The sequence below is a fragment of the Heteronotia binoei genome, chromosome 3 (genome assembly GCF_032191835.1).
Source record: "Heteronotia binoei isolate CCM8104 ecotype False Entrance Well chromosome 3, APGP_CSIRO_Hbin_v1, whole genome shotgun sequence".
In the NCBI taxonomy this organism is placed as follows: Eukaryota; Metazoa; Chordata; class Lepidosauria; order Squamata; family Gekkonidae; genus Heteronotia; species Heteronotia binoei.
Genome location: NC_083225.1, coordinates 22,621,241 through 22,647,891, shown reverse-complemented (window position 1 = coordinate 22,647,891; position 26,651 = coordinate 22,621,241). Strand labels below are relative to the sequence as shown.

At 48.6% G+C, this 26,651-nt stretch overlaps 1 protein-coding gene across 1 annotated transcript in view; it reads right to left on the bottom strand.

The window, feature by feature from the left end:
* VWA8 (von Willebrand factor A domain containing 8) overlaps positions 1-26,651 on the bottom strand; it is a 106,606-nt gene that overhangs the window by 25,101 nt on the left and 54,854 nt on the right. Inside the window, exons 24-34 of the mRNA XM_060233579.1 lie at positions 25,453-25,658; positions 23,400-23,551; positions 18,423-18,531; positions 17,446-17,584; positions 15,041-15,243; positions 11,982-12,095; positions 9,218-9,282; positions 8,981-9,106; positions 5,943-6,052; positions 4,304-4,458; positions 1,110-1,311 (exon numbers count right to left, since the gene is read on the bottom strand). Of these exons, the coding sequence (XP_060089562.1) occupies positions 1,110-1,311; positions 4,304-4,458; positions 5,943-6,052; positions 8,981-9,106; positions 9,218-9,282; positions 11,982-12,095; positions 15,041-15,243; positions 17,446-17,584; positions 18,423-18,531; positions 23,400-23,551; positions 25,453-25,658 (1,581 nt within the window). The remainder of the gene's footprint in view (positions 1-1,109; positions 1,312-4,303; positions 4,459-5,942; positions 6,053-8,980; positions 9,107-9,217; positions 9,283-11,981; positions 12,096-15,040; positions 15,244-17,445; positions 17,585-18,422; positions 18,532-23,399; positions 23,552-25,452; positions 25,659-26,651) is intronic.

Below are 26,651 nucleotides of genomic sequence, written 5' to 3'. Positions count from 1 at the left end.
GCCATGGCAGATGGTAACCCTGCACGGGTGTGAAGATGGATGTTATACCTCTTGACTTGAGCCGATCACCAAACACCTGCACAGCCCTTATACACAAGCACTGGAGGCATACATCAACAGCTGGCTAATTCTGCTCTCTGTAGGCTGGAGCCACGGCCAACACCTGGAAACAAACAGTCAGCCGTACTTCCGAGGGGATCTTCGTTAATGTAGGAGTTGAAAACTTGCTTATTCCTAGGAGGCCTCATTCCGAAGCCAGCCCGACATTCTGAGCATTCGAGGCGCACAACACAATCTATTTTATACAGCTAAAAAACATTACCTTAGCTTTCTACCAAATCAGCACAGGCAGCTTAGAAAAAGCCAATCATCATAACATCATAAAAAACATCCCTTCACTAAAATAGCAACATTTTACGAGACATTATAAATAACCAACTAAAGCTCCAGAAAAACAATAAAGTAAAAAAAGGAAGGAAAGAGAGGGTTAAGATAAACAAAGAAGAAAAGATTCTGCATTTGTCTGGCAAAGAGTTGTACAGTTTTTCAGCAACTTTCCAGTCTCTTCCACACTCAACTAGGGATCTTATAGCCTGATTTGATACCAGTTTACTCAGAACTAATCCCATTTTCTTCTGGCTAATACACATAAGATTGTGGCCTAAGTGGAACACCACAATAATCACCCTCTATCTAGGGCTGCCAGCTTCCAGACGGCACCTGGAGATCTCCCACTAGTACAACTGATCACCAGATGAAAGAGATCAGTCCCTCTCTGGGAGAAAACGGCTGGGGGAGGGGTAGGGTGGACACTAGGGCGGGGGGGGGGCAACGGTAGCTCTCCAGATGTTTTTTGCCTACAACTCCCATCAGCCCCAGCCAGCATGGCCAATGGCTGGGGCTGATGGGAATTGTAGGCAAAAAAAACATCTGGAGAGCTACCGTTGGCCGCCCCTGCTCTAGGGTATCAAATCCCCACTTCCTGTCCCAAACCCCGCCCTCCCCAAGCTCCACCCCCCCACATCTCCAGGAATTCCTAACCCAAAGCTGGCAACCCAACTTATATCCAACGCAAGACTTATATCCAAAGCTTGAGGTTTTTGGGTTACCTTTGGGATAAAGTTCCTTCAGAGGCACATCTCCAGGAGACAGAACTCTGACCACCTGGTTGGCGGCTGAGAGAGTCACACAGTTGCTCCGCTTTGCCCTCCTGCCTTGGCTGGGCCTTCCATAGTAAAGGGGGTCCGAAGGCAAAGGCTGTTTCTTGCCCAGGGTGGAGTCTCTCCTCCAGCTGTAGACCTCGTTGGAGGACTGCGGGGAGAGAGGAGAGATACAAGACCGAGTAGAGCACAGGAGGGGCGTGGGGGGAAGTCCGTTCAAGCCCCGGATGACTTAGGGGGACCTCTCATGGGGCCTTCAAGGTGCTTTGCTCTTGCCTGCCTCCCCGCCACGACCCTGGTCTCCCCTGGAGATCTCCCATCCAGCTACTAGCCAGGGCCAACCCTCCTTAGCTTCTGACAAGATCTGGCTCGCCTGGGCTCTCTGGGTCAGGGCAGGGCACATGAGAGACCCACTAAAAGGTGTGGAGGGCTAATCTCAGAAAAATCTATGGGCTCAAAAGTCAACCTCTGTAACCTGCCCCCGACAGAATGGACAGGGTCACTTTTGCCATGGACTCTGCTTCTCTTCTGAAGGAGAACACAGAGGAGGAGCAACGTATAAAACACTCAACTATTCCCCACACCACCCCCGCATCAGTGAACGAATGTACTAGGAGGCCAGGAAGGAAGCCACTGGCGGGGGGGGGGGGGGGTGTTGCATGAGAATTAGAGTGCCTGCCTTGCGGGGTGAGTCTAGCCCCAGCCTCTCCATGCAGGTGCCACCTTCTTGGTCTCTCCAGCTGGGGGGCACAGAAAAGGAGCACCTTCTCATGGCCTTGGGTGCCTGGTGGAGAGGGCACCTGCCCAAGCTGTGAAGATGGTCGGCCCTTTGCTGGGCAGGATCCACCACTGAAAGATCAGCTTCTGGGATTGGTCCTGCAAGGGACCCGCCCCCCCCCCCCAGCACAGGTTGGGCTGCAGAGCTCTGCGGTCACTATTAATAGGCTGTTTGGGACACAGAAATATGCAGCGGCAAGGCAGCAGGGACAGAAAGCTGAGTGACAGGGAGGGAGGGAGGGAGGGAGGGAGGGAGGGAGGAAGGAAGGAAGGAAGGAAGGAAGGAAGGAAGGAAGGAAGGAAGGAAGGAAGGAAGGAAGGAAGGAAGGAAGGAAGGAAGGAAGGAAGGAAGGAAGGAAGGAAGGAAGGAAGGGAGGGAGGGAGGGAGGGAGGGAGGGAGGGATATTTTGTGTCAGAAGCCCTAAGCACAAATAATTACAGAATGTTCAGATCATTGGAATAAGAAAAATAATGGGATCATTGTAAATTACAAATGTATATATTTTTTTCTTCCGTATATTCACTACCGCTTATTGGCCTGTGATGCTTTCCCCTTCTTTTATTTTTAGGATGCAGAAAAGCCATGCTGATCTGGGCCCAGCCACCACTGTGTGGGAGTGGGTGTTACTCCCCCACTGACTGGCTGGGGGTGGGGGTGGAGTTGACCCTTTCAAACGAGGTCACATCAGCCAAGTGGGTGGTGAGCAAGGCACAGGTGGTGGCAGCTTTTGCAGTGGGGAGCCCCCAACGTCTTGGGAGAAGCTGGAAGTGGGCTGGTCGGGCCTGTTCTACAAGGGGCTGGGAAGCAGCTGAGGCAGGTAAGACCAGCTCTCCAGAAGGTGCCCACAAGCCCCCTCCCCTCCAGGTCTGAGGCCTGAGGAACAGGCCCAGGCCCACCCTCTGTCCCTGCCCATGGAGGAATGAGTTAAGCCACTGCAAGGCTACCCCATGGACGCCAACATCAGCTAGTGGTACTGTGACCCCTAACTAGTTGAAAGGGTCTGACCAGACCGGAGAGAAGGGCAGAAGCAGCCTAATTACAGGATACAAGCCAGGACACACTCTTTCCAACTCAGAACCTCTTTCTTTGGTTGCTAAGCAATTCTTTATTTTCTTTATTATTATTTTTTTAAAAATCCACTTTTCTGCCCTTCCAAGAGCTTCCAAGGTGGCTAACATTTCAAAACGTGTGGTAAAAATCGCATTACAAAACCCATTAAAATCAATTCCCCCTCCCAAACACAGATCATTAAAACGATTTTAAAAAGAGTTAATAAACGGAATTAAAATACATACTAAACTGAGTTAAAATACATGCAAAACATAAACTCATTGGTTAGGAAGGAGGGAAATACCGTTTTACACAGAGAATGATTAAGATACGGAATTTGCTGCCAGAGGATGTAATGAATAAAACAGCTTTAAACAGGCATTAGATAGAATCATGGAGGATAAGTCTATCAATGGCTACTAGCTATGGTGACTGAGGGGAATCTCTGAATCTCAGAGCCAGGAGGCAACTACAGGGAGGAGGCCTTGGCCTCTCTGCCCTGTTGTTGCCCTTTGAGAGGAATCAGTTGGTCACTGTGTGAGACAGGATGTTGGACTGGATGGACCCTCACTGGTCTGACCCAGCAGGGCTCTTCTGGTGTTCTTCTATGGGGAAGGCCTCAGCCTCTCTGCCCTGTTGTCGGCCCTCCAGAGGAACTGGTTGGCCACTGTGAGACAGGATGTTGGACTGGATGGACCCTCACTGGTCTAACCCAGCAGGGGTCTTCTGATGTTCTTCTCAAGGGAAGGCCTCGGACTCTCTACCCTGTTGCTGGCCATTCAGAGGAACTGGTTGGCCACTGTGTGAGACAGGAGGCTGGATTAGATGGACCCTCACTGGTTTGATCCAGCAGGGCTCTTCTTCTCAGGGGAAGGCCTCGGCCTATCTGCCCTGTTGTTGGCCCTCCGGAGGAACTGGCTGGCCACTGTGTGAGACAGGAGGCTGGACTAGATGGACCCTCAGTGGTCTGATCCAGCATGGCTCTTCTGATGTTTTTCTCAGGGGAAGGCCTTGGCCTATCTGCCCTGTTGTTGGCCCTCCAGAGGAACTGGTTGGCCACTGTGTGAGACAGGAGGCTGGACTAGATGGACCCTCACTGATCTGATCCAGCAGGGCTCTTCTGATGTTCTTCTTAGGGGAAGGACTCGGCCTCTCTGCCCTGTTGTTGGCCCTCCAGAGGAACTGGTTGGCCACTGTGTGAGACAGGAGGCTGGACTAGATGGACCCTCACTGGTCTGATCCAGCAGGGCTCTTCTGATGTTCCGATCCTTGAGGGAATTCCAAAGAGAGCAAAAAAGATGGCTGTAGCACCTACCATGAGATCTGGGAAGCCAACCACCACAGTGGCGTAATTCTGCTCATCAGAGAGCACTCTGTTGGGCGAGCTGATCTTCTGCCCAATGGCTGCACTGAGGTTCTCTGGAGACAGCTGGTCACTGGCAACAATCTGCGGCTCAATCAGTTCTGAAGCTGGGCAAATGGAAAGCGAATAAGGAAAAGTTAATTTATTTAATCCAGAGAAGCAAAGTAGAAAACTAGGTAGGCAGGTTGATAAGGGGCTTTTCTAATTCAGGAGCAGCTAGGCAAAACACAGGAACTGTTCCTTTGAATTGGATCAAAATCTCAAAAAGTTGAGATGCAGTTGTCCTCTGGTAGTAGTAATTACGATTGTATGGCAGTATACATGGAGATCCTTAGATTGCCCGGCAGCCAGAAATTCTAGTTCTTAGCAATATGCACCACTAGGTGGTGAGCTAGAGTTGGTTTTTTTTTTAAGGCAAGGGATGTTTCAGAGGTGGTGTGCCTCTGTGTCACGGCCCTGGTGCTCTTGGGTGGTCTCCCATGCAAATACTATTCAGGGCCGGCCCTGCTTACCTTCCCAGACCTGGCGAGATCACTGGGCTCGCCTGGGCCACGATCCAGGCCAGGGCGTCTGGCTACTAGCAGCTGGCATGAAGAAGCAAGTGAGCCCCCAAGGCATCGTTTCCACACTTGAGTTAATGCTTTCCTAAGTGTATCTGGGTAACTGATACAACAAGAAATCTCCAAAATTTTGGGTTACGACTTCAAGAAAACTGCAGAGACTTTTTTGCTTGGATTACAATTAGAAAAATTTCCAAAGGAAGACAGGACTTTAATTTGGTACTTGCTCTCAGCTGCTAGGACATTGTATGCGCAGCTGTGGAAACAGGGAAAAATACCAGAGAAATGGGACTGGATTGTGAAAGTTTTATCGTGGAGTGAGATGGACAAATTAACTAAAACTTTAAGAGACTATGATTTAGATATATTCAAAAAGGAGTGGAAGAAATTTAAAGGATATATGGAGAAAGAGTGGAATGTAAAAAGACATTGGACAATTTTTTAGTATTAACGAGAGAAGAAAAATATTGAACTTTGATTGGTTAGCGGTACCTTTATAATTGAATTTAAATTTATAACTTCGGGGAAGTCAAATATTGGAGGGAGGGAGGGGGGTTGAAATACCATATGGGTTAGTATAGAAAAGAGACAATTAATTATTGTAACCATATGTTATTAATAAATTGTTAAAACACAAAAAGAAAAGCCTGGCCAGAAGGACCTGAGACCCCAAGGCTGTCTTTCAAATGCAACAGGCTGGATTTGTTATGATTGTTGTATAAATTTACACTGTTTTCAGAAGAAAAAAAAAAGTGTATCTGGGTAACTTCCTTTTGCTAAGGCTCAATGCTACACTCTCCTCCTCACAATTGCTTATTCAGTTTCCCAAGGTGGAATCACAATGGACCAGGGACTCATACCTCCCAAGTCCAGGTCCCAAACTGTATCCTGCGGCCCACAACGGAAGCCTGTCAGAAACCTTTTCCAAGTATCCTTTTTTCACCGTTATCACCAATGGCAATTGTGCAGGGCAAACCTGAGCATGCAGAAAACCTGGAGTGATACCGAGCAGGGCAAGCTGACCTCCCTACCTGTGGTGACTCCAAACCCAGCCTCCACGGGCTCCTCACTCACGGCATACAACTGGCAAACGTGACTCTCTTCAGACGCCATGTGCACAGGCTTCGTCAAAAGGTATTTCCTGCAAATTATGAGGGAGCTATTCAGAAGTGCTAAAGGGCTCAATGCTACACTCTCCTCACAATTATCTACAGGCATTTAATGAACGCCCTTGCCTGCAGCTCCATTCCAAACCACAAGAACCATCAGAAGAGCCCTGCTGGATCAGGCCGGTGAAGGTCCATCCAGTCCAGCATCTTTCCTGCCTCACAGAGTGGCCAACCAGTCCCTCTGGAGCGCAGAGAGGCTGAGGCCTTCCCATGATGTTGCCTCCTGGCTCTGGGATCCAGAAGTTTACTGCCTCTGAATGTGGAGGTTCCCTTTAGTTCACCACGGCTAGTAGCCACGGATGGACTCCTGTTCTCCATGAATCTGCCTAATCTCCTTTTAAACCAGTTAAACAGTGGGACCGCAGGGTAATGAACACTTTCCCTATGAAGAAAGGTTGAAACGCTTGGGGCTCTTTAGCTTGGAGAAACGCCGCCTGCGGGGTGACATGATAGAGGCTTACAAGATAATGCATGGGATGGAGAAAGCAGAGAAAGAAGTCCTTTTCTCCCTTTCTCACAATACAAGAGCTAGTGGGCATTTGATGAAATTGCTGAGCAGACAGGTTAAAACGGATAAAAGGAAATCCTTCTTCACCCAAAGGGTGATTAACATGTGGAATTCACTGCCACAGGAGGTGGTGGCGGCCACAAGCATAGCCACCTTCAAAAGGGGGTTAGATAAAAATATGGAGCAGAGGTCCATCAGTGGCTATTAGCCACAGTGTGTGTTTATACACACACACACACACACACACACACACATATATATATATATATATATATATATATATATATATATATATATATATATATATATATATATATATATATATATATATATAATTTTCTTTTGGCCACTGTGTGACACAGAGTGTTGGACTGGATGGGCCATTGGCCTGATCTAACATGGCTTCCCTTATGTTCTTAAACTGAGTAGAAAAAGAAACCTCACCGTGTACTAATTGATTTTCTATATTTTTATATAAATAAATTCTGTTTTACAAAAATATTCAATTGTGTCTATATATCGATTTAAACCTTCCCTGCTAGTCCAGCTAAAGGTACAAGCAATCAGTTTCTACATTCTGCATTTTAAATAAAAAAAGCACTAGCGCTTTTGCCACCGTTTTCCACATATCAACGAACCATCAGCTTACAGAATACAAATACGCTTAATATATCTCTCCTGATGGAATCTGAATAACTACCTAGTCCATTTCGGTCCTCTGTCAAGGGCGCTGGGTCTGTTTGGACGGATGTGCTATAGATCTGGCAACTTGCTGGCTTCCAAAGAATATTTCAGCATCTTAAATGTGGAACGCCATTCCATGCTGTTCGTAAGATCCTCTAACGCAACAGTCCCTTGTTGCATAAAGAAGGATTTCCTTTCGTCCATCTTAAATTACTGCCCCTCAGCTTTATTGAAACCACACCAAGTAACACCTACGCACGAAGAATCCAGTGGCACAGATGGATGACACAGTTGTCCTTTGTGCCCAGAAACAATGTGAGTGTGTGTGGAGGGGGGGTGAAGTGAAGCCACAACTAGCAGTGTTAGAATGAGCCCTGGGTCTATAAAACAGGGTCTCCCTACACAGAGATTTCAAAAAGCCTCCGTCTCCCCAGCCACAGATATCGCTAGCCTTGGTTCATCTCTGTAGGTTTTACTTGCTACGCAAGTGTCACAATATTCCTATGGCAGGAAAAAGAACATTATTATTTTATTTAGCAATTTTTCAAAATGGAAATTAATGACATAACCCAACAACAACTTTAAAATCCGATTAGTTTTGATGAGAATAAAGGAAAGCAGTGTCCCCGCTGAACTTGGTACAGCTCTAGAAGTACTTCTTTTTCACTGAGTGCTGCCCCAAACCTTTTGCAGATATTGGGAGGGGGAAGAGTTTTCCAAGTTTACGAAGACAAATTTCTACAAATTTGTGCCTGGAAGAAGAGAGACGACTCTTTGACAGGACGCTTGCAGAACTTAAGATAGTTTCAAGGTTATTGTTTGCAGACATGCAAGATGCGTCCTGAAGATCACTTGACTCAGGATTCAGTCCTTGTCAACACAATTGACCTTTCCTTATGTACACAAAGGAGTGTGGTGAAAAATGACAAAGCAGTGGCTTCTCCCCTCCCCATTTCAGCACAGAGTGTATTTGCCATTCTCATTTGGGTCGAGGAGAGACCACCTACGAGTTTCCCTCAGGAAGAGGCCCCCTGGGGACCTCTCCCAACAGGGAACGCCACTGGCACACAGCACGAGCACAGGTGCTCCCAGGATGACGGGCCTACCTCATGCAATGAAGCTGCTGCTAAACAACAGAAAAGTGTGTGTGTGTGAGAGAGAGAGAGAGAGAGAATGCAAAACTTGCAAAGGGGGACGTTCCTCTGCATGCTCAGTATATGGTGCAGATCAACTCTGTCAAAGATGTGAGGTTTTGATTGTCATCTTAGGTCAATAAACATGAAATCAAAGGGTTTCGCTTTGTCCGTGCACCCTACCCTACTTCTCTTAGGCAAAGGTGGATTTTCCTGCTTTTTCCCATCAGTGTATGCCCAGGAACAGCTCATGGTTGGGGGGGGGGGGAGGATCAGCAGGTATCAGCCCCTCCTCTTTTGCAAATGGACATGCCCACCTCTCTCCTACGTTCGTCCAAAGGAACAAGCCAGGTGCCTCCCAAGGAGGCCAAGCGCCATGAACGTGGTCTGCAAACGTGCCAAGAAGCATTGTGCGGATGTCTTTACACTGGTGTGGGAACAATCAAGTCAAGGGAGATGCATGTAAAAGGACTAAGCGAACTTGTCCCCGGAGAGCACTTATGACAGAACATCTTGTCAAGCCAGAAACATTTATGCTGACCACAGAGATACACAGAGGAGTATGTTTGTCCTACTGGTTTGTCTTGCTTTCCACAAGGAGCCACTGGTCTTCAGCCACCAAAAAGACCGACTGGAGCTTGATGGGGAGTGAGATGGTGTGAGCACGGCCCTCCAGGGCATCGAGAACAACGAGGTGGCCCCTGGAAAACAGAGGGGTGAAAAAACCAAGAGTTGGGTGCAGAATGATACCATGAGAAGGGCATTTTTTGAACCTTGAGGGCAGGAGGTATGAAAGGATAGTCCCTGCTCACCCTTCTTCTTTGTAGAACACGAGCCAGTTCTTGTGGGAAAACTCTTTGCACATTTTATGACTCCTCTAAGGAAAGCAAATGGCAAAGTTAACAATCTCAAAATACTGCAATATTTTAATAGTTTTGTTCCTTGCTAGAAATACCAGGCCCAGAGCTGGACAGCCCCAGCTAGCATGGTCTCCTCAGATCTCAGAAGCTAAGTGGGGCCGGCCATGGTCAGGAGTTGGCGGAAAGACCCCCAAGGGAGTCCAGGGGTTCTGCACACAGGCAGGCAAGGGATAAAACAGCCCCTGAACACTCCTTGTCTTAAAAACCCTACAGGGTCACCAGACGTTGGCCGTGCCTTCACAGAAAAATACCTGGCTACTATATTAAAAAGATGGCTGAAGCGAGACCCCGAAATTCACAGGGAATCTCTCTGAGAGAAAACAGTGCCACTGCCCACAGCCTTGCTTCTCTGGCCACTGAAACCACTCAAGTCCCCACCCCCACCCCGTGGAACTGGCAGCATCATCAGAAACAGGAGACCCCCCCCCTTGGCTGGCTGTGCCACAGAAGGTCACACCATGCCCCAGTGGGAGGTTCTCTGCTTACACACACATTACGGCTGCCGGTATCGAGTCATCTTCAACATAACCTGGATTCCTAACTGTGACAGCTAAGAGTGGACAACAAATGACTTCTTACATTCAGGGCTTTCTTGGTAGTAAAAGCCCAGCAGGAATCATTTGCATATTAGGCCACACCCCCTGACACCAAGCCAGCCAGAACCGCATTCCTGCTCAAAAAAAGCCCTACTTACATTAAGCTGCCTTATAATGTGTTAGATTGTTCCTTGATCAGAGCTGCTAACGTTGGCCCGGCTCTTGCAGGTCTTTTTTTTTTTATGGGGGGGTGGCAGTGGGGGGGGGACTCACCAGTACTGAGTACTGACACCTTTTTAGAGGCTCTCCCAAGCACTAAGTGGGGGGGAATTGGTGTAACCTTAGCTATGAAGGTGGGGGGAAGTGACATCAAGTCCCAGCTGACTCCCAGAAAGCCTGGTGGGGTTTTCAAGGCCAGAGACGAACAGAGGTGGTTTGCTATTGCCTGGTTTTTCAAGGAGGTCTACGATCCAAATACTAGCCAGGGTGACCTTTCCTCTGGAGGGCCACCAACAGGACAGAGAGACCGAGGCCTTCCCTTGAGAAGAACATAAGAAGAGCCCTGCTGGATCAGATCAGTGAAGGCCCATCTAGTTCAGCCTCCTGCCTCACACAGGGGCCAACCAGTTCCTCTGGAGGGCCAACAATAGGCCAGAAAGGCTGAGGCCTTCCCCTGAGAAGAACATCAGAAGATGCTGGGTCAGACCACTGAGGGTCCATCCAGTCCAGCCTCCTGTCTCACACTGTGGCCAACCAGTTCCTCTGGAGGGCCAACAACAGGGCAAAGAGGTCGAGGTCTTCCCCTGAGAAGAACATCAAGAGAGCCCTGTTGGATCAGTCCAGTGAGGGTCCATCCAGTCAAGCCTCCTGTCACACAGTGGTCAGTCAGTTCCTCTAGAGGGCCAACAACAGGTCAGAAAGGCTGAGGCCTTCCCCTGAGAAGAACACCAGAAGAGTCCTGCTGGATGAGACCATCTAGTCCATCTCACACAGGGTCCATCTAGTCCATCTCACACAGTGGCCAGCCAGTTTCTCTGGAGGGCCAACAACAGGGCATGGAGACCAAGGCCTTCCCCTGAGAAGAACCTCAGAAGAGTCCTGCTGGATCAGATCAGTGAGGGTCCATCTAGTCCAGTCTCCTGTCTCACACAGTGGCCAACCAGTTCCTCTGGAGGGCCAAAAACAAGGCAGAGGGGCTGAGGCTTTCCCCTGAGAAGAGCACCAGAAGAGCCCTGCTAGATGAGACCAGTGAGGGTCCATCTAGTCCAGCATCCCATCTCACAGAGTGGCCAGTCAGTTCCTCTGGAGGGCCAACAAGAGGGCATTGTTTAATTGACATTATTTATAGTCCACCTTCGTCTCTGGGACTCAGGGCAGATTCTATAGGCTAAATCAGTACCATCGACAGAGTGGGACATCCAAAAGACAAGGCCTTAAGTGTCTCTCTCACCTGAAGAGAGCTGGAAAACCAACCTAAGGTGAAGCATGTCGTAAAGACTATACGATACAACAAATGAAAGCAAAAACTACACAGGAGGAGCCCACTTAAAGCAACGGACAGTTTGTTTTCGTTGTTCTGCTGTCAAGGTGCAGCTGGCTTCCAGTGACCCTGTGGGGTTTGCAAGGGAAGAGACAGTCCAAGGTGGGCGGCCACGGCCTGCCTCTTGCGCAGGTACCCGGGGCTTCTTCCTTGGTGATCTCCCGTAGCAATAAGGGCTGACCCTGCTCAGCTTCCGAGATCTGATGAGACTCAGCTAGTGGTAGAGCCCACAGTCCCCAACCACCACCACCCCGCCTCTCTCTGAGCCACACGGTCACACTGCAGCCAGGCTGCCTGGACAGAAAACCCCCCTAGAATAGTCCAGGTTTGCAGTTTGCAGAAAGCCAGGTGAAGGCACGTGATCATTAGGACCGCTTGGGCAGCACCTTAAAATACGGCGACAGTACAGGTTGTTTCCAGAGGGATGAGGCCAGAGATAAGGGGGCCTGTGTCTTCGTGCATGTGGGCACAGCAATGAGCAGTGTGCTGCTGCTACCCACCAAAGATGTATGGGAACACCCCCCCCCCCCCGGCTACCTAATCATTTCCCCACAGCCACACGTAGGATCTTCCTCCCCACCTCTCCTTTGCTGCCCCACCAGGAAGTCCTTCTAGGAGCCTCCCGCATCTCTGGCGACAGCAGAAGTTGGCGTATGGTGCGAGTGTTGGTGTCCAGCAGCAGGATAGCGTTCGTCTGCAAAGAGAAAGGGGAAAGAAAGCCTGGTAGCACTCGGGAGAGCTCAAGGTGGATTTCACGCTCCTAGAAAAGAGGAGTTGGTGTCCTACACCTTGTACAAGGAGATGGCTCTCAAACACCTTTCTTGGTTCACATTTCTGAGATGCTCCCCCTCCTGGCACAGAGTTATCTCTAATTGTCTCTCCCTTCCCCCTCTCCCCACCCACCCCCCACCCCGGTCGCATTGTTAGAAAGCAGAGAAGACCATCTGCACACCTGGAGGTGCCATTCTTGAGATGACCGCAAAGGAGCCATCAGACGCCTGCTGCAGATCACTTTGTTAAGTTGCTGGATTCAAAATCAGGGTTACCAGCCTCCAGGTTGTGGCTGGAGACCTCTGGGGGCTGCAGCTGATCTCCAGGCAAAGTCATCTGTTCCCCTGGAGAAAATGGCCGCTTTGGCAAGTGGACTCTGGGGCATTCTATCCCACCGAAGCCCCTCCCCTCCTCAAACCCCACCCTCCCCAGGTTCCTCCCCCCAAATCTCCATGAATTTCCCAACCCAGAGCTGGTGAGCATTGCTAAAATTCTCCAGTTGGCGGTCTGACTCCAGCACATGAGACTTAAGAAAGGGGTGAACAGACTTAATTGAAAAGTGCCCCAAGAGTGTGAAGTGGACACGAGTAACCCCAGTCCTGGCTCAGACTTGCCCTCTATTTTGAGAAACCAAAATCTTATTTCAAAAAGGAGCACTTGGCGGGCTCGAACGGCGCAAACCGTTATCTAGCATTGGTGTGGAATTTCCTGCAAAGTTCCAAAACCGTTTCCAAGTTACAACCACACCAGAGACGGTATTTATGCCAAAGGACTTCAAGAAGAAAAACAATGAACCTCTGGATTTCCTGACCACTACGACGGCCTGCCTTTCCTCTCTCCTTGGAGAATCTGCATGTGCAACTGAACCAAAACGAAATGTGAAGATGGTTTTCCAAGTCTCCTTGAGGCACAAAGGCAGTTCTGTTCTCTCAGTTAGCGTGAAGCTGACAGAGTCAGCTGGCCAAACAGCCGGGCGGTTTTCTCCACCATCCTGGATGCTAATGATTCCCAGATGCACCAAGGGACTGGTGGGGTGTATAAAAATAGGATTTTGCGTCAGCGGTGAAGACTTCCAGTTGCAGCTTTGGCAGTCCTTCCAGGGGCGGGGGGGGGGGGGGGCCGGGACAGAAAGGCTGTGCTGCTCGGTGGCTTCTGTGATGTTTATTTTTTGCTGGGAGAAGAGAGACCTCCGGGTGACCCGGCGTCCCCAGTGCCTCCGATTCCAAACACTCCACAGATGGAACGGCCATTATTTGGAGGTGGTGCCCTTTTATTTTTAGCTTCTGCAAAGCTTCCCTTTCCTCGCCACAGTTTGTGACTTCCCCAGTGTCTTCCTGCCTTTAGAAAAGCTTAGCACCAACAAGTATTTAACTGCAACTCAAGAAGAAGAAGAAGATATTGGATTTATATCCCGCCCTCCACTCCGAAGAGTCTCAGAGCGGCTCACAATCTCCTTTCCCTTCCTCCCCCACAACAGACACCCTGTGAGGTAGATGAAAATATTGGATTTATATCCCGCCCTCCACTCCGAAGAGTCTCAGAGTGGCTCACAATCTCCTTTACCTTCCTCCCCCACAACAGACACCCTGTGAGGTAGATGAAGATATTGGATTTATATCCCGCCCGCCACTCCGAAGAGTCTCAGAGCGGCTCACAATCTCCTTTCCCTTCCTCTCCCACAACAGACACCCTGTGAGGTAGATGAAGATATTGGATTTATATCCCGCCCTCCACTCCGAAGAGTCTCAGAGCGGCTCACAATCTCCTTTACCTTCCTCCCCCACAACAGACACCCTGTGAGGTAGATGAAGATATTGGATTTATATCCCGCCCTCCACTCCGAAGAGTCTCAGAGCGGCTCACAATCTCCTTTCCCTTCCTCCCCCACAACAGACACCCTGTGAGGTAGATGAAGATATTGGATTTATATCCCGCCCTCCACTCCGAAGAGTCTCAGAGCGGCTCACAATCTCCTTTACCTTCCTCCCCCACAACAGACACCATGTGAGGTAGATGAAGATATTGGATTTATATCCCGCCCTCCACTCCGAAGAGTCTCAGAGCGGCTCACAATCTCCTTTACCTTCCTCCCCCACAACAGACACCCTGTGAGGTGGGTGGGGCTAAAAGAGCTCTCCCAGCAGCTGCCCTTTCAAGGACAGAGTCTCAGAGCGGTTCACAATCTGCTTTCCCTTCTTTCCCCACAACTGACCCCCTGTGAGGTGGGTGGGGCTGGAGAGGGCTCTCACAGCAGCTGCCCTTTCAAGGACAACCTCTGCCAGAGCTCTGGCTGACCCAAGGCCATTCCAGCAGGTGCAAGTGGAGGAGGGGGGAATCAAACCCGGTTCTTCCAGATAAGAGTCCACACACTTAACCACTACACCAAACCGGCTCAAAACTCAGGGCAAGGGAAGTGGCTACCTGCAGATCTCCAAAGGAGGAGGAGCTGGACACTGAAGCCCTCCTCACTGCTGGCCAGCCTCTTTGCCGACAACAGAACCTCCCACATCTATTCCCGCTCTTCCTGGCCTCTCTCGCACTCGCTTCAGCACAGCCTGCCTCACTGGATTGTTGCACTGTGTTGCATTTCTCAGATGGGTGCTGCCAAGGGGGCAGCCACAGCATGGGGATGAGTGATGGATTCCACGCCCCCCCCCACACCCCACAAACAGGAGTCACCCGTCTCCTTCCCCTTCCCCTCGTCAACGTTCAGCCGTGCAAAGCAGGGAAGGTGGTGATCTCATGTCACTTGGAGTTTTCCCCCGCCCCACGAATGCAGCGGAAGGAGAGCAGGAAGTCTGCCCACTTAGGCAGAAGGAAAGGAACGGAGGGAGTTCATTTCCTGGTGAGGAAGCCTCGTTTCCCTACCTGCTCTTCGTGCAGAATGACTTGTCCCCAGAGTGGCTCTCCCAGGGGGGCCACAGTCACCATAGGCTGCCAGATGCCTCCGACCGTCCTTGGGAAGATGTCATACAAGTCCACGTAGTGTCCTTTTGCACTGGACATCTCCATGAAGTATAAAGACACTGGATTGCAAGTAGCCACATAAAGGGAGGTTTTGGTTTCGTTCTCTTCAAAGAAGGAGAGGAGGAAGGAAGAGGCAGATTAGATGCACGTTCAACAGTTCTCTGTTATGAAAAGGCTGTTTGGGGACTAACACGGTTACTTTGACTTTACGCAAGAACACATTCACTATGTTTAATCTGACATTCATTACGCTTCCGGTGCTCTGAAAATCAAGGTGGAGATGGCCACACGTTTTGCCATAAGATCACTCGGCAAGTCCCAGAGTTTGGAAACCACAGGACAAAAAATGGAGCAGGCACCACCTCTGTTAGCTGTGTATCTATAATACGGTTCCTTTGTGCAAGGCCTGCCCCACCTCCCACCCCATTGCCCCCCCATTGTACCTCTTAGGGTCATGGAACAAAGGGAAAGCAGGAGGCCAGAGAACTCAGGGGCCCCGTCGCCCTCATTTCTTTAAATGAAAGCTGAGATCTGCCATCCAAACCACCTTCCACAGCAGTCATCTGCTCCAGCGGGGCTCAGCTCTGTCCTCTGAGGCCAGCTGCAACGCTGGGAGATCTCCAGTCCTCACCTGGAGGTTGGCAAGCTTACCAACCGGCCCATGGCCCCAGGGGGAGGGGGAGGCAATCTTATCCTCTCCTACCTTTTCAAGCGCTAAAACAGCTCTCCGTGGCATTTTTAGATGGTCAAGCTGTTCTATAAAACGGTGTTGGTGTAATGCGTAGTTTGGCCCTCAGCCTTTAGTTCGGACCAAGCAGCAGAGGCCTGGCTTCTGCAGTCTGCTGAAAGGGGGTGGGCTGCACTGCCTGGGAAAACCTCCAGGCCTTGTGAAACTGTTGAATCGAGGTGTTTGGGGTCAGCCCAGTGGTATACCAAGTTCGCTACAAAGTGCTGGTTATCACCTTTAAAGCCCTATATGGCCGAGGACCTGCCTACCTGAAGGACCGTCTCTCCCCATACGAGCCCCAGAGAGCGCTGAGATCAGCTGGAAAAAACCAGCTGAATGTCCCTGGGCCAAGGGAGGCCAGATTGAAGACCACCCGGGATCGGGCCTTCTCTGTCGCAGCTCCACTGCTGTGGAATCAACTCCCAGAGGAGGTGTGGGCCCTACGATGCTTAGATCAATTCCGTAGGGCCTGTAAAACCCACCTTTTCAAGATAGCCTTCAACTAATGACAAGCTAGGAAGTGCCGCTGAAAATGCTTTTAGTTACTGAATTCTACTGAAGATCTAATGTTTATAGCACCATATTGTTAATGTTAATTTTAATAATCTGTAATTTGTTTTAACCATGATTTTATAAGTATAATTTGATGTATAATGTATTTTATGTTGTGAGCCGCCCTGAGCCTGCCTCGGCGGGGAGGGCGGGATAGAAATAAAAAGTTATTATATTATTATTATTATTATTATTATTATTATTATTATTATTATTTACAAGTCTGCTCTGTTCATGGATGAAATGATGGAGGCCTCTGTTAGAAAAGACCAGACTCATTTTTCTCCTGCCGTTACAGACTAAGACCCAACGAACCCCAGAAGCAGTCGGGACTGCGTCGAAAGCGAAACGTCCCAGGATATATCAAACAGAATCCAAGGATATCAGGCAAACATGATTCATACCAGTAATTCATAAGGACACAGAATCCAACTTTTAGATATATCCCATCTCGGTTATGCTGGAGCGATTTAACACGGAACCACCGGCTGCACTGCCTGTAGCCACTATTGCAAAACACCGACACAGGAACAGCTGGCTGCCCAGAGCTTCCAAGCTGTAGGAGAATTAGTCTGTAACCACGTTCAGTGGGCAACAGCATTAGGAACAAAGTCCTGGAGTCTTCTACTGCAGACCAACATGGCTACCTTCTGAAACTGTCTTCATGCAGTTGCTCTGACCTGGATATCCCAAGCCAGCCCAATCTCTCTCGTCAGATCTCAGAAGCTAAGCATGTTTGCCCCTGGCTAGTATTCGGATGAGTGGTCTCCAAGAAATACCAGGGGCATGACACAGAAGACAGGACAATGGCACACCACCTCTGAAACATCTCTTGCCTTAAAAACAAGTCTAGCTCGCCGCCTAGTGGCCATAATGCTAAAAAAGAGCTGGCGCTTCTGGCTGCCAGACAAACTTAGGATCTCTTGGCTACTATACATACATACAACAACAACAACAAATTATTATTAATGACAACAACAATGCAGTTTTATATTATCAGTTTAGCAAAAGTGAGATTCCACTCTACCTTGTGCCACAGCAACGTCACACACTAAATTAACTTCATTCAAAGGCAGAGACCAAAACATCTGTTCTTCGGTGAAGCTCTGGGACCTGGCTTCATGTCTCTCCAGGGGGAACGCCTGCACATTTAAGTACAGTGGGCCCTGAAAGAAAGTGAGGAGAAATACCCTGAAGCTCAGTTGCTTCAGCATTCTTTACAGACAGCATCATTAAGGGCAGACCTACATACAATCCTCACTTGTTAATGGGGTGCAGGAAATCTCTCTGAGAGAAGCCAAATAGTGCTGAGTTGTGAAGGTTTCCATGTCAGGAAAGCTGAAAGCTTCTTGGGGGGCTGGATTTGGTTTTCTGGTTTCAGGGGTGGGGCTTCATCTCTGAGGCCCTGTTTCCATGCCCCTGTAATGTCTGCTCACAGCATCCATTTGCAAAGAAAGAGACTGTCGCAAAGAAGTTTAAGCCTCCGGCACTGTCTCTTCCATAACGTTCTTCCCTTGTAAACTTCCCACAAAGATAATTTCAGAGACATCAGCTCTGGAGGGCCAAAGCCCCTTTTGTCAGAGGTCTGACCAATGAGGGATCTTTGCCTCTCAAAAACGTCTACCCCGAAAGCCTTGTTGGCCTCTGAGGGGCTCCTGGAATCCAGCCGAACTTCCCACTGTTGGGAGAGGAAGGGGAGTGGGGAGTCCAAGTGGGGAGCAACGCTGCAGATGAACACGAGGGCTCAGCTGGGGTTATGAACTCTGGAGGCTCCCCTGAGGTCAGTGCAAGGAGGAAGGGGCTGCAGGAGAGGACCCTCATCTCCAGGAGGCCCCGCTCAAACCCCAGGACAGCATCAGGATCAGGAGATCAGCAAGATACACAGCATTTATTTTGTCTTATTTTCTTCATTTCTATCCCACGGTTCTTCCCAATGGAGACCCCAAGGGGCTTCTATTGCTGGATGACTACAGACTTGCAACCCAAATGAAAAACTGCACACACCTTTACATCGATGCGACGTGTTTCAGTTGGGCACAAAAGTTTCTGTTGTGCTTTGCCCAAATGGTTGACTTTCCAGTAGCCCATAAATTTTGGATCCGGCAGCGGGAACCTGTCCAGAAAACATTATGATTAATAACTCACTTAATAAGATGTGATGTCACCTATCAATATAATTATCTGAATTGAAAAAGGCTTGTTGTTTTCCCTGTCGTCACAGTCGTAAACTGCCATTAGCACAAGAAGGAGTTCCATTTCAGAAAGACCCAAAGTGACCTCTGCAACAGAAATATGTGCTGACAAATCCAGCAGCCCTTCAAATAAGCTGCCAGGGGCTAAAATGTGGGGAACTAGGAAATGCATCTCCTAGCAAATACAAATGCACTTTCTGCCTCTTCTAAAATACCTTTTTTCCTGCCCTTCATCCCCACAATAACCCTGTGAAGTAGGCTGGGGAAGACTGCTTAACTGATGGTCACTCAACTGGGTATGTGAGCCTTGGCCTTCTAGCCAAATCACAACATGACTTGTGGCTGGAACCTTAATGACGTTTTCCTGGGAGGAAGCCCCACCGAATAACATAGGACTTGCATTCTGAATAGACTCGCTTAGGAATGCTCCCTTTGCCTTGTGAAATGAAGCTTGCAGATGAGGCCTTGCTGCAAATATTGCGGCTCAGAGTCTTTGAGAACTTAAGAGGAGCAGGAGACGAGGCACCAAATGCACGTCTGAGCTACTCGTTCCTTTCAATCATTTGGAATGATGTGCTGAATTATCATTTGAATTGATGACGTATTCCTACTTGAAAACTTGGCCTATGCCAATGAAAACATTGCAGGACGCACATCTGCAACCAGACAGGCAGAAGAGGAAACCCACTGCAGACTTGAATTCTTAAGGATTGTAACAGGTAATGAAGAGAGGGCGGAACTGCTCAATCCCTACTTTTCGTCAGTCTTCTCTTCTGAGGGAAACGGTGCTCAACATGGCAAAAACAGAACATATAAGGAGGGTATGAAGTTCCAACCTAGGATCAGCATAGGGGTAGTACATAAACACCTAGTTTCTTTAAATGAAACTAAGTCCTCAGGGCCAGATGAACTGCATCCAAGGGTTCTAAAAGAGCTTGTGGATGTAATTTCTGAGCCTCTGGCTATTATTTTTGAGAATTCTTGGAGAACAGGAGTGGTGCCGGAAGATTGGAGGCTGGGGAATGTTGTCCCCATCTTCAAGAAGGGAAAAAAGACGATCCGGGTAACCACCGACCCGTCAGCTTGACGTCTATACCTGGAAAAGTTTTAGAACAAATCATCAGTCAGTCAGTCCTGGAACATTTAGAAAGAATGGATGTGATTACTAAGAGCCAGCATGGTTTTCTCAAGGCATGTCAAACTAACCTGATCTCTTTTTTTTGAGAAAGTAACTACCTTGGTGGATCAGAGGAATGCTGTAAGCATCGTTTATCTTGATTTCAGTAAGGCTTTTGATAAGGTTCCACATACTATCCTTGTTGACAAGTTGGTAAAATGTGGTTTGGATCCTGTTACTGTTAGGTAGATCTGTAGCTGGTTGACAGATCGCACCCAAAGAGTGCTTGTGAATGGTTCCTCATCCTCTTGGAGAGAAGTGACAAGTGGAGTGCCTCAAGGATCTGTCCTGGGACCTGTTTTGTTCAACATCTTTATAAACGATTTGGATGAAGAAATAGAGGGAATGCTTATTAAATTTGCAGATGATACTAAATTGGGAGGGGTTGCAAATACAGTAGAAGACAGAAACAGGATACACGATGACCTTGATAGGCTGGAAAACTGGGCTAAAATCAATAAAATGAATTTTAACAGGGATAAATGTAAAGTTCTGCATTTAGGTAGGAAAAATCCAATGCATGGTTATAGGATGGGGGAAACTTGTCTTAGCAGTAGTATGTGCGAAAAGGATTTAGGGGTCTTAGTGGATCATACGCTGAACATGAGCCAAAAGTGTGATGCGGTGGCTAAAAAGGCAAATGCAATTTTGAGCTGTATCAACAGAAGTATAGTGTCCAGATCACTTTACTCTGCTCTGGTAAGACCTCACCTGGAGTCTTGTGTTCAGTTTTGGGCACCACATTTTAAGAAGGATATGGACAAGCTGGAACGCGTCCAGAGGAGGGCGACAAAGATGGTGAGGGGTCTGGAGACCAAGTCCTATGAGGAAAGGTTGAAGGAGCTGGGCATGTTTAGCCTGGAGAAGAGGCGGCTGAGAGTTGATATGATCACCATCTTCAAGTACTTGAAGGGCTGTCATCTAGAGGATGGTGTGGAATTGTTTTCTGTGGTCCCAGAAGGTAGGACCAGAACCAATGGGTTGAAATTAAATCCAAAGTTTCCGGCTCAACATTAGGAAGAACTTCCTGACCGTTAGAGCGGTTCCTCGGTAGAACAGGCTTCCTCCTTGGGAGGTGGTGGGCTCTCCTTCCTTGGAGGTCTTTAAACAGAGGCTAGATGGTCATTTGACAGCAATAAAGATCCTGTGAATTTAGGGGGAGGTGTTTGTGAGTTTCCTGCATTGTGCAGGAGGTTGGACTAGATGACCCTAGAGGTCCCTTCCAACTCTATGATTCTAGGATACAGCAGTAGCATTCAATTGAATTTATTTATTATTAAAACATTTCTATCTTGCCTTTCCTCTTGGCTCAAGGCAGCTTTGGGAGCAAAGTTCCCCTTTGGAACATTTTTATTTAGGATGTGATTTAAAATTGCTCTTTTTACAGTACTTCAGCAAATGTGAGCAAAGTTACTGCTTGGACAACAGCACAAAGTTTGGATCCAGTGGCACCTTTAAGGCCAACGAAGTTTAATACTGGGTACTGTAGTGGGGGTACTGTAGCAGTACTGTAGTTAGGGTTAAGAACCGCCGTCTGGGGCTATAAAAGACTGTGAGTTGCTGTACTCGATGCTCAGTCTCTCTCGGGAGCCTGAGACCCTACACGTGTTTGTAATAAACCAGAAGCTGTTTTCCTGACAACGCCTCTCTGCCTCTGTTATTGATCCAACTGAAATTGGTAACGTATAGCTCTCCCGCTACAGTACAAACTTTCATGTGCACACACATTTCCTCATTTATACTGAAAAAGTTTTCCTCAAGGCTTATATCTATAGACTACGAATAAGGCCCATTTTAAAGAAAAATACAATGGGTTCTAAAAAGAGACTCCAGGCGAGTGTCTCCCCACTCTTGCTGTCTTCCCACCCACCCAAGTGAAGGCATTCACTCCCCCCCCCCCCCCCCCCCCCACAACTCAAGGCAAGCTGATCACTGCCATCTGGAGATCAGTTGTAATTCTGAGTGATCTCCAGCCCTCAACTGGAGATTGGCAACAGTGGTTCCCTAGGAGGAAATGGCTGGTTTGGAGGGTGACATCTATGGCATTGTATCTGTCTGAGGTCCCGCCCCTCCTCAAACCCTACCCTCTCTAGGCTCTACCCCTCAAATTTCCAGGTATTTCCCAACCTGGATTTGGTAACTACTAATATCTGGAAATTTGGATCAAGCATGATTTAGACTGAATAAGAGATTTAAGAACCAGAAACTTCAAGGTAAAATTGTGAAAGATCTCTGCTAGTGATTGGCATTGGTGTTTGACACAGATTTGTAGGAAGATGAGCATCACAGCAAAATACTATTGCTTATAAATATGCCTCCAAGAAACAAAGTGACACATATTACCTTCCTTCAAGAGTCTAAAATTTTCTCTAGACTGGAAGGGATTGGGTTTGGTCAGGTAAAACTCAGAAGGGAAAACAGGACATTTTAATGAGATTCTGAGTAAGGCAGTAACTGGAAGCACAATTAACATTTAAAAAATTCATCAGCATGCCCCTAATTGGGCCTTTGGTATAAATTGAAATGCCTCTTCTGGGCTTTCTCTATTAATCTGTGCATGTTATAATAAAGTAACATACATCTGGAATGCTGGCCTTTGCTTCTAATTGAATGTTTTGTAGGAAAGAACGGGGGGGGGGGGGCTTGTTATGCGATCTCCATTTTTGTCTTGGTTTTACTAAACCATGGGCAGTGCCATGTCTCAATGCTTGGATTGTAGGCAATGTCTTCATTCGTTGCAACATAAAAAGGACTGGGCGACACACAAATAAGTAACTAAGTATAAACTCAGCCTGTGGCCATGAGGATAAACTGAGGTACAGCTGTGAGGCTGCCCCTTTGAAAATGCCCCCGGAATGCCAGGCATGATCCAAAGAATGAGTGACATGCTGCCAACCGACCAAGACATCTGGAAGCCGCTCTCCTCTTCCCCCCATCGGCAGTTTTGTCAAAACGATGCAACTCGGTAAAAAAAAAAAAAAAAAACCCAGCTTGCCCAGCAACACCCTTTTGTGTTTCTGCTGGAGGAAGGGAAATATTTGTTCTTTCTCTAATACATGATTTTGGGAATCAATTTGAGGGTTGCACCGTAACAAGACCTAACAAAATATCTTGGCTTGAATTTCATATTTTAAAAAAGAGCAACGCCAAGAGGCATGAAATAGCTCCTTTCAGGGAAATTAGCCAGGATCCGTCAAGAGTTTTAGAGATGTGGATGATCACACATCTGGAAATGTTGACTCAAGTCACAAATGCTTGCTGTTCGTGCGGATTACAAAATGTCCACCCCAGAAGTGTGCTGGCAGTTTTGTGCAGGATTAGGAGCCAGCATGCACCCACGTTACAGATAAAATAATCTGGGTCAGCTGCTAACTGTAGTGAGAAATTCAAGACAGATAACGGAGAAAAAACAAATATTTCCTTTTATTGAATTTATTCAGTTATTGAATTTCATTATTGAAAATATTCACAATCTATTAATAATGACTTGGCCTGTAAGTATACAAATTAATAAATAACACAATAAAATCTCAGTCTTTGGCAACAGAGGTTGCATCAAGCATTCCAGGTTACTCTTAATTAGCAGAAATAAGCAGCTGGTGTATTCCTTACTCCTTGGCAAGATGGACGGAGGTAGGTTTTGCTCCAATTGGAATCCCGTGCTTGTGTAAGATCCTAATTAAAATCTCACACATTTCATGATTGTAGGAGTCAAAATCAAAGACATTTCTGACGACATTTGCAAGTCCTTCTGTTGGAAATTTCTGCAGAGAAAAGGGAAAAAAACACCCCCATCAGCTGCCACAGACAGAAATGACAGCCTCATTCAGACTCCCTGCTATATCGGGGGGGGGGGGGGGGGGGGCAAACTTTCTTAACTTAAGAGCCACAAAGAATAAAGTAAGCTGTTTGAGAGCCACGAGACATGAACGTCAGATGTTTGAGAGCCACAAGATGGAAGGAAGGAAATAAATAGATGGGGGAAAGAGAGGTGGAAAGCAACCAACTTTAAAGCATTCTCCAAGCCACCAGCTGGCTTGGCTTGGAAAAGTGATTTAAAGAGACAAATGGCTTCTCCAAGCTGGCTGACGGGGCAGTGAGGGCTTTGAGAGCCACACAATATGTGTGAAAGAGCCACATCTGGCTCCCAAGCCATCCCTGTGCTATATGAATAGCTCTGGGAAATGCCCCCATGTTCTCAGCCCCCTCCAAAACTGCTACGGCCTCCAGGCAGAACCTCCAAGAGCCCACACACCTTTCTTGTTGAAATAAGACATTGTGGAGGTGTATTATGGCTCATTCGGATCAGAACCCTCTTCCCCGTGAGGAGATCTGCAAAGGAGGGAAGGGCAAGTCGAACAGCACAGAAGTCCGGAATGTTGATATTGGGGCTCTGCTATTGGAGGACCATTGCACTGACTGCCCCTCATAGCGGGGCCCTCCCCTGACCTGCCAAGGAAGCATCCATGATGAGCATGACCTGGGGAACCCAAAAGCCAAACTGGACGCCCATGAAAAGGCCAGCCTCCTCCAGCCACCAACGGGGGGATTTCAGAACTGCCCTGAGAATGGAGAAGCCACAATCAGAAGAAGGCTTGGGGTGGTGGTGGTGGATATTTCTTTACAAACTTCAACTGGCAACCCGAACACAGGAAGCATAACAAGTGGGATAACAGTCACGGTTGACACCACCAGGCCTAACAGCCTTCAGACGGATTTAACCGACTGCCAACTTTCCCTCAGGTACCAAAGTCTTGAGGGTCCTTGCCCTCACACTGCCTGCAGCAGCAATGCTGTGGACTGAACCAGGGACCTTCTACATGCAAAAGAGAGGCTCTGTCACTGAGCCCCACCCGGCCCACTGGGCTGCTTTCATTCACAGATACCGTCTCTGCAAAGGGAAAAACTGCATACAGGAAAGAAGACATTGGAAGACACTGGATTTATAATCCGCCCTCCACTCAAGAGTCTCAGAGCGGCTCACAATCTCCTTTCCCTTCCTCTCCCACAACAGACACCCCGTGAGGTTGGTGGGGCTTAGAGGGCTCTCACAGCAGCTGCCCTTTCAAGGACAACCTCTGCCAGAGCTATGGCTGACCCAAGGCCATTCCAGCAGGTGCAAGTGGAGGAGTGGGGAATCAAACCCGGTTCTCCCAGATAAGAGTCCGCACACTTAACCACTACACCAAACCGGCTCTCTTGTAATAAGAAAAACATGGAACATGCAGAACACAGAAGGCACACGTCTCTTGCACTTTTTAAGGTTCGCTTCTAACTTGAAAAGGATGTTGGATGTTTGATGGAGGCAGCTGTCAAAGCTCCTCCTCCCGCTTCGACAGGACCCTGCTGCAGCTGAGGACTGGAGCCCTGCCCTCCACTGACGGACCCTGCAGCAGGCCTCAGCAGGGAAGCGGGGGGGCAGCCTTCCTTCAGCAGACAAGCCAGGCAAGGATGCTCCGCCATCCTTAGGAGAGACCTCCTCCAATGTCAGGGAAGCTCCCCTCTGGCTGGAGAAGGAAGGCCCCACCTGCCGGATCACGTCAGCTCTGGCACTAGCTCTGCTCCTGAGGAGCTCTTACCCTTCACCTTGTGGGGAACACCTTGGGGCAACTTCTGCTAAAAGACGGGATGCACACGTAACATCTCTGCAATGGATGCACGGTACCTGCAGGTGCTTGACTATATTCACGACTTCTCTCGTTGAGTAAGGATAATTAATGATTCCTTGATCAGCCAAGCTCCGGAGCTCCCCGAAAGCAGCCACCAGTTTCTGCAGGACCGGCTCCGGAACCTCCGGCCCGTACTGACGCAGCATCGCCAGCTCCGAGGTTGGCTTCGGGTTATCAACTGCGTGGCAGCTGAAGATATCACCTGAAAGAAAAAGGGAATGCCGACAGTTAAGTGAAAGCAGTAGCAAGTTAAAGGTAAAAGCTCATTTAACCTGATTTGTTAGGAGCCGTAATGATCCTCTAGGATGTTGTCGCTACTGACAAGGCGGCTCCCTCTCAGCTCTGTATTTCTTGCCCTCCAGGTCAGGGGTGGCAAACCTGCGGCCCGGGTGCCAAATCAGGCCCCCGGAGGGCTCCTATCAGGCCCGCAAGCAAGTCTGCTTCCTTCTCCCTCTCTCTGGCTTCCTTCAGTTATCAGAGGCTGTGAAATAAAATACTGCACAAGTGCCAATCTTTTAAGCGTGTTTTATTTAAAGCTTTAAAAAAAATTCTTCAATCGTATTTGTCTCTTTTCCTTTTTAAAGTTTCTGTCTCCGCTACCTGGCCTTACCTTTGATGACACAGTCCTACAAGGCCTCGTATGTGGCAGATCCGGCCCTCATAACCAATGAACATATGAAGCTGCCTTCTACTGAATCAGACCCTGGGTCCATCAAAGTCAGTATTGTCTACTCAGACTGGCAGCGGCTCTCCAGGGTCTCAAGCTGAGGTTTTTCACACCTACTTGCCTGGACCCTTTTTTGGAGATGCCAGGGATTGAACCTGGGACCTTCTGCTTCCCAAGCAGATGCTCCACCACTGAGCCACTGTCCCTCCCCCAATGAGTTTGACACCTCTGCTCCAGGCTGTGGGGATCCTGGGGTCATCCATTCCCATTCCCGTGAGGAAGGAACACAGCCCCACTTGTCCAGGGGAGCTATGAAAGTGTAACTGTTGCCTCCCCCCCGCCACATTTGGAATAAGCAAGGGATTCATGACTGTAAGATCTCCCACAGCTGCCTCCCCCTGCCCAGCCCTGACTGGGCCTTTACTGCAAAGCACCCAGAGGCTCTCTGCGCCCTGCCTGGGAGCTGGCCAGCACAACTGAGGCGGGCAGCAAAAGCCACAGAGAGGCCCACCAGTTGAACACTGCAGC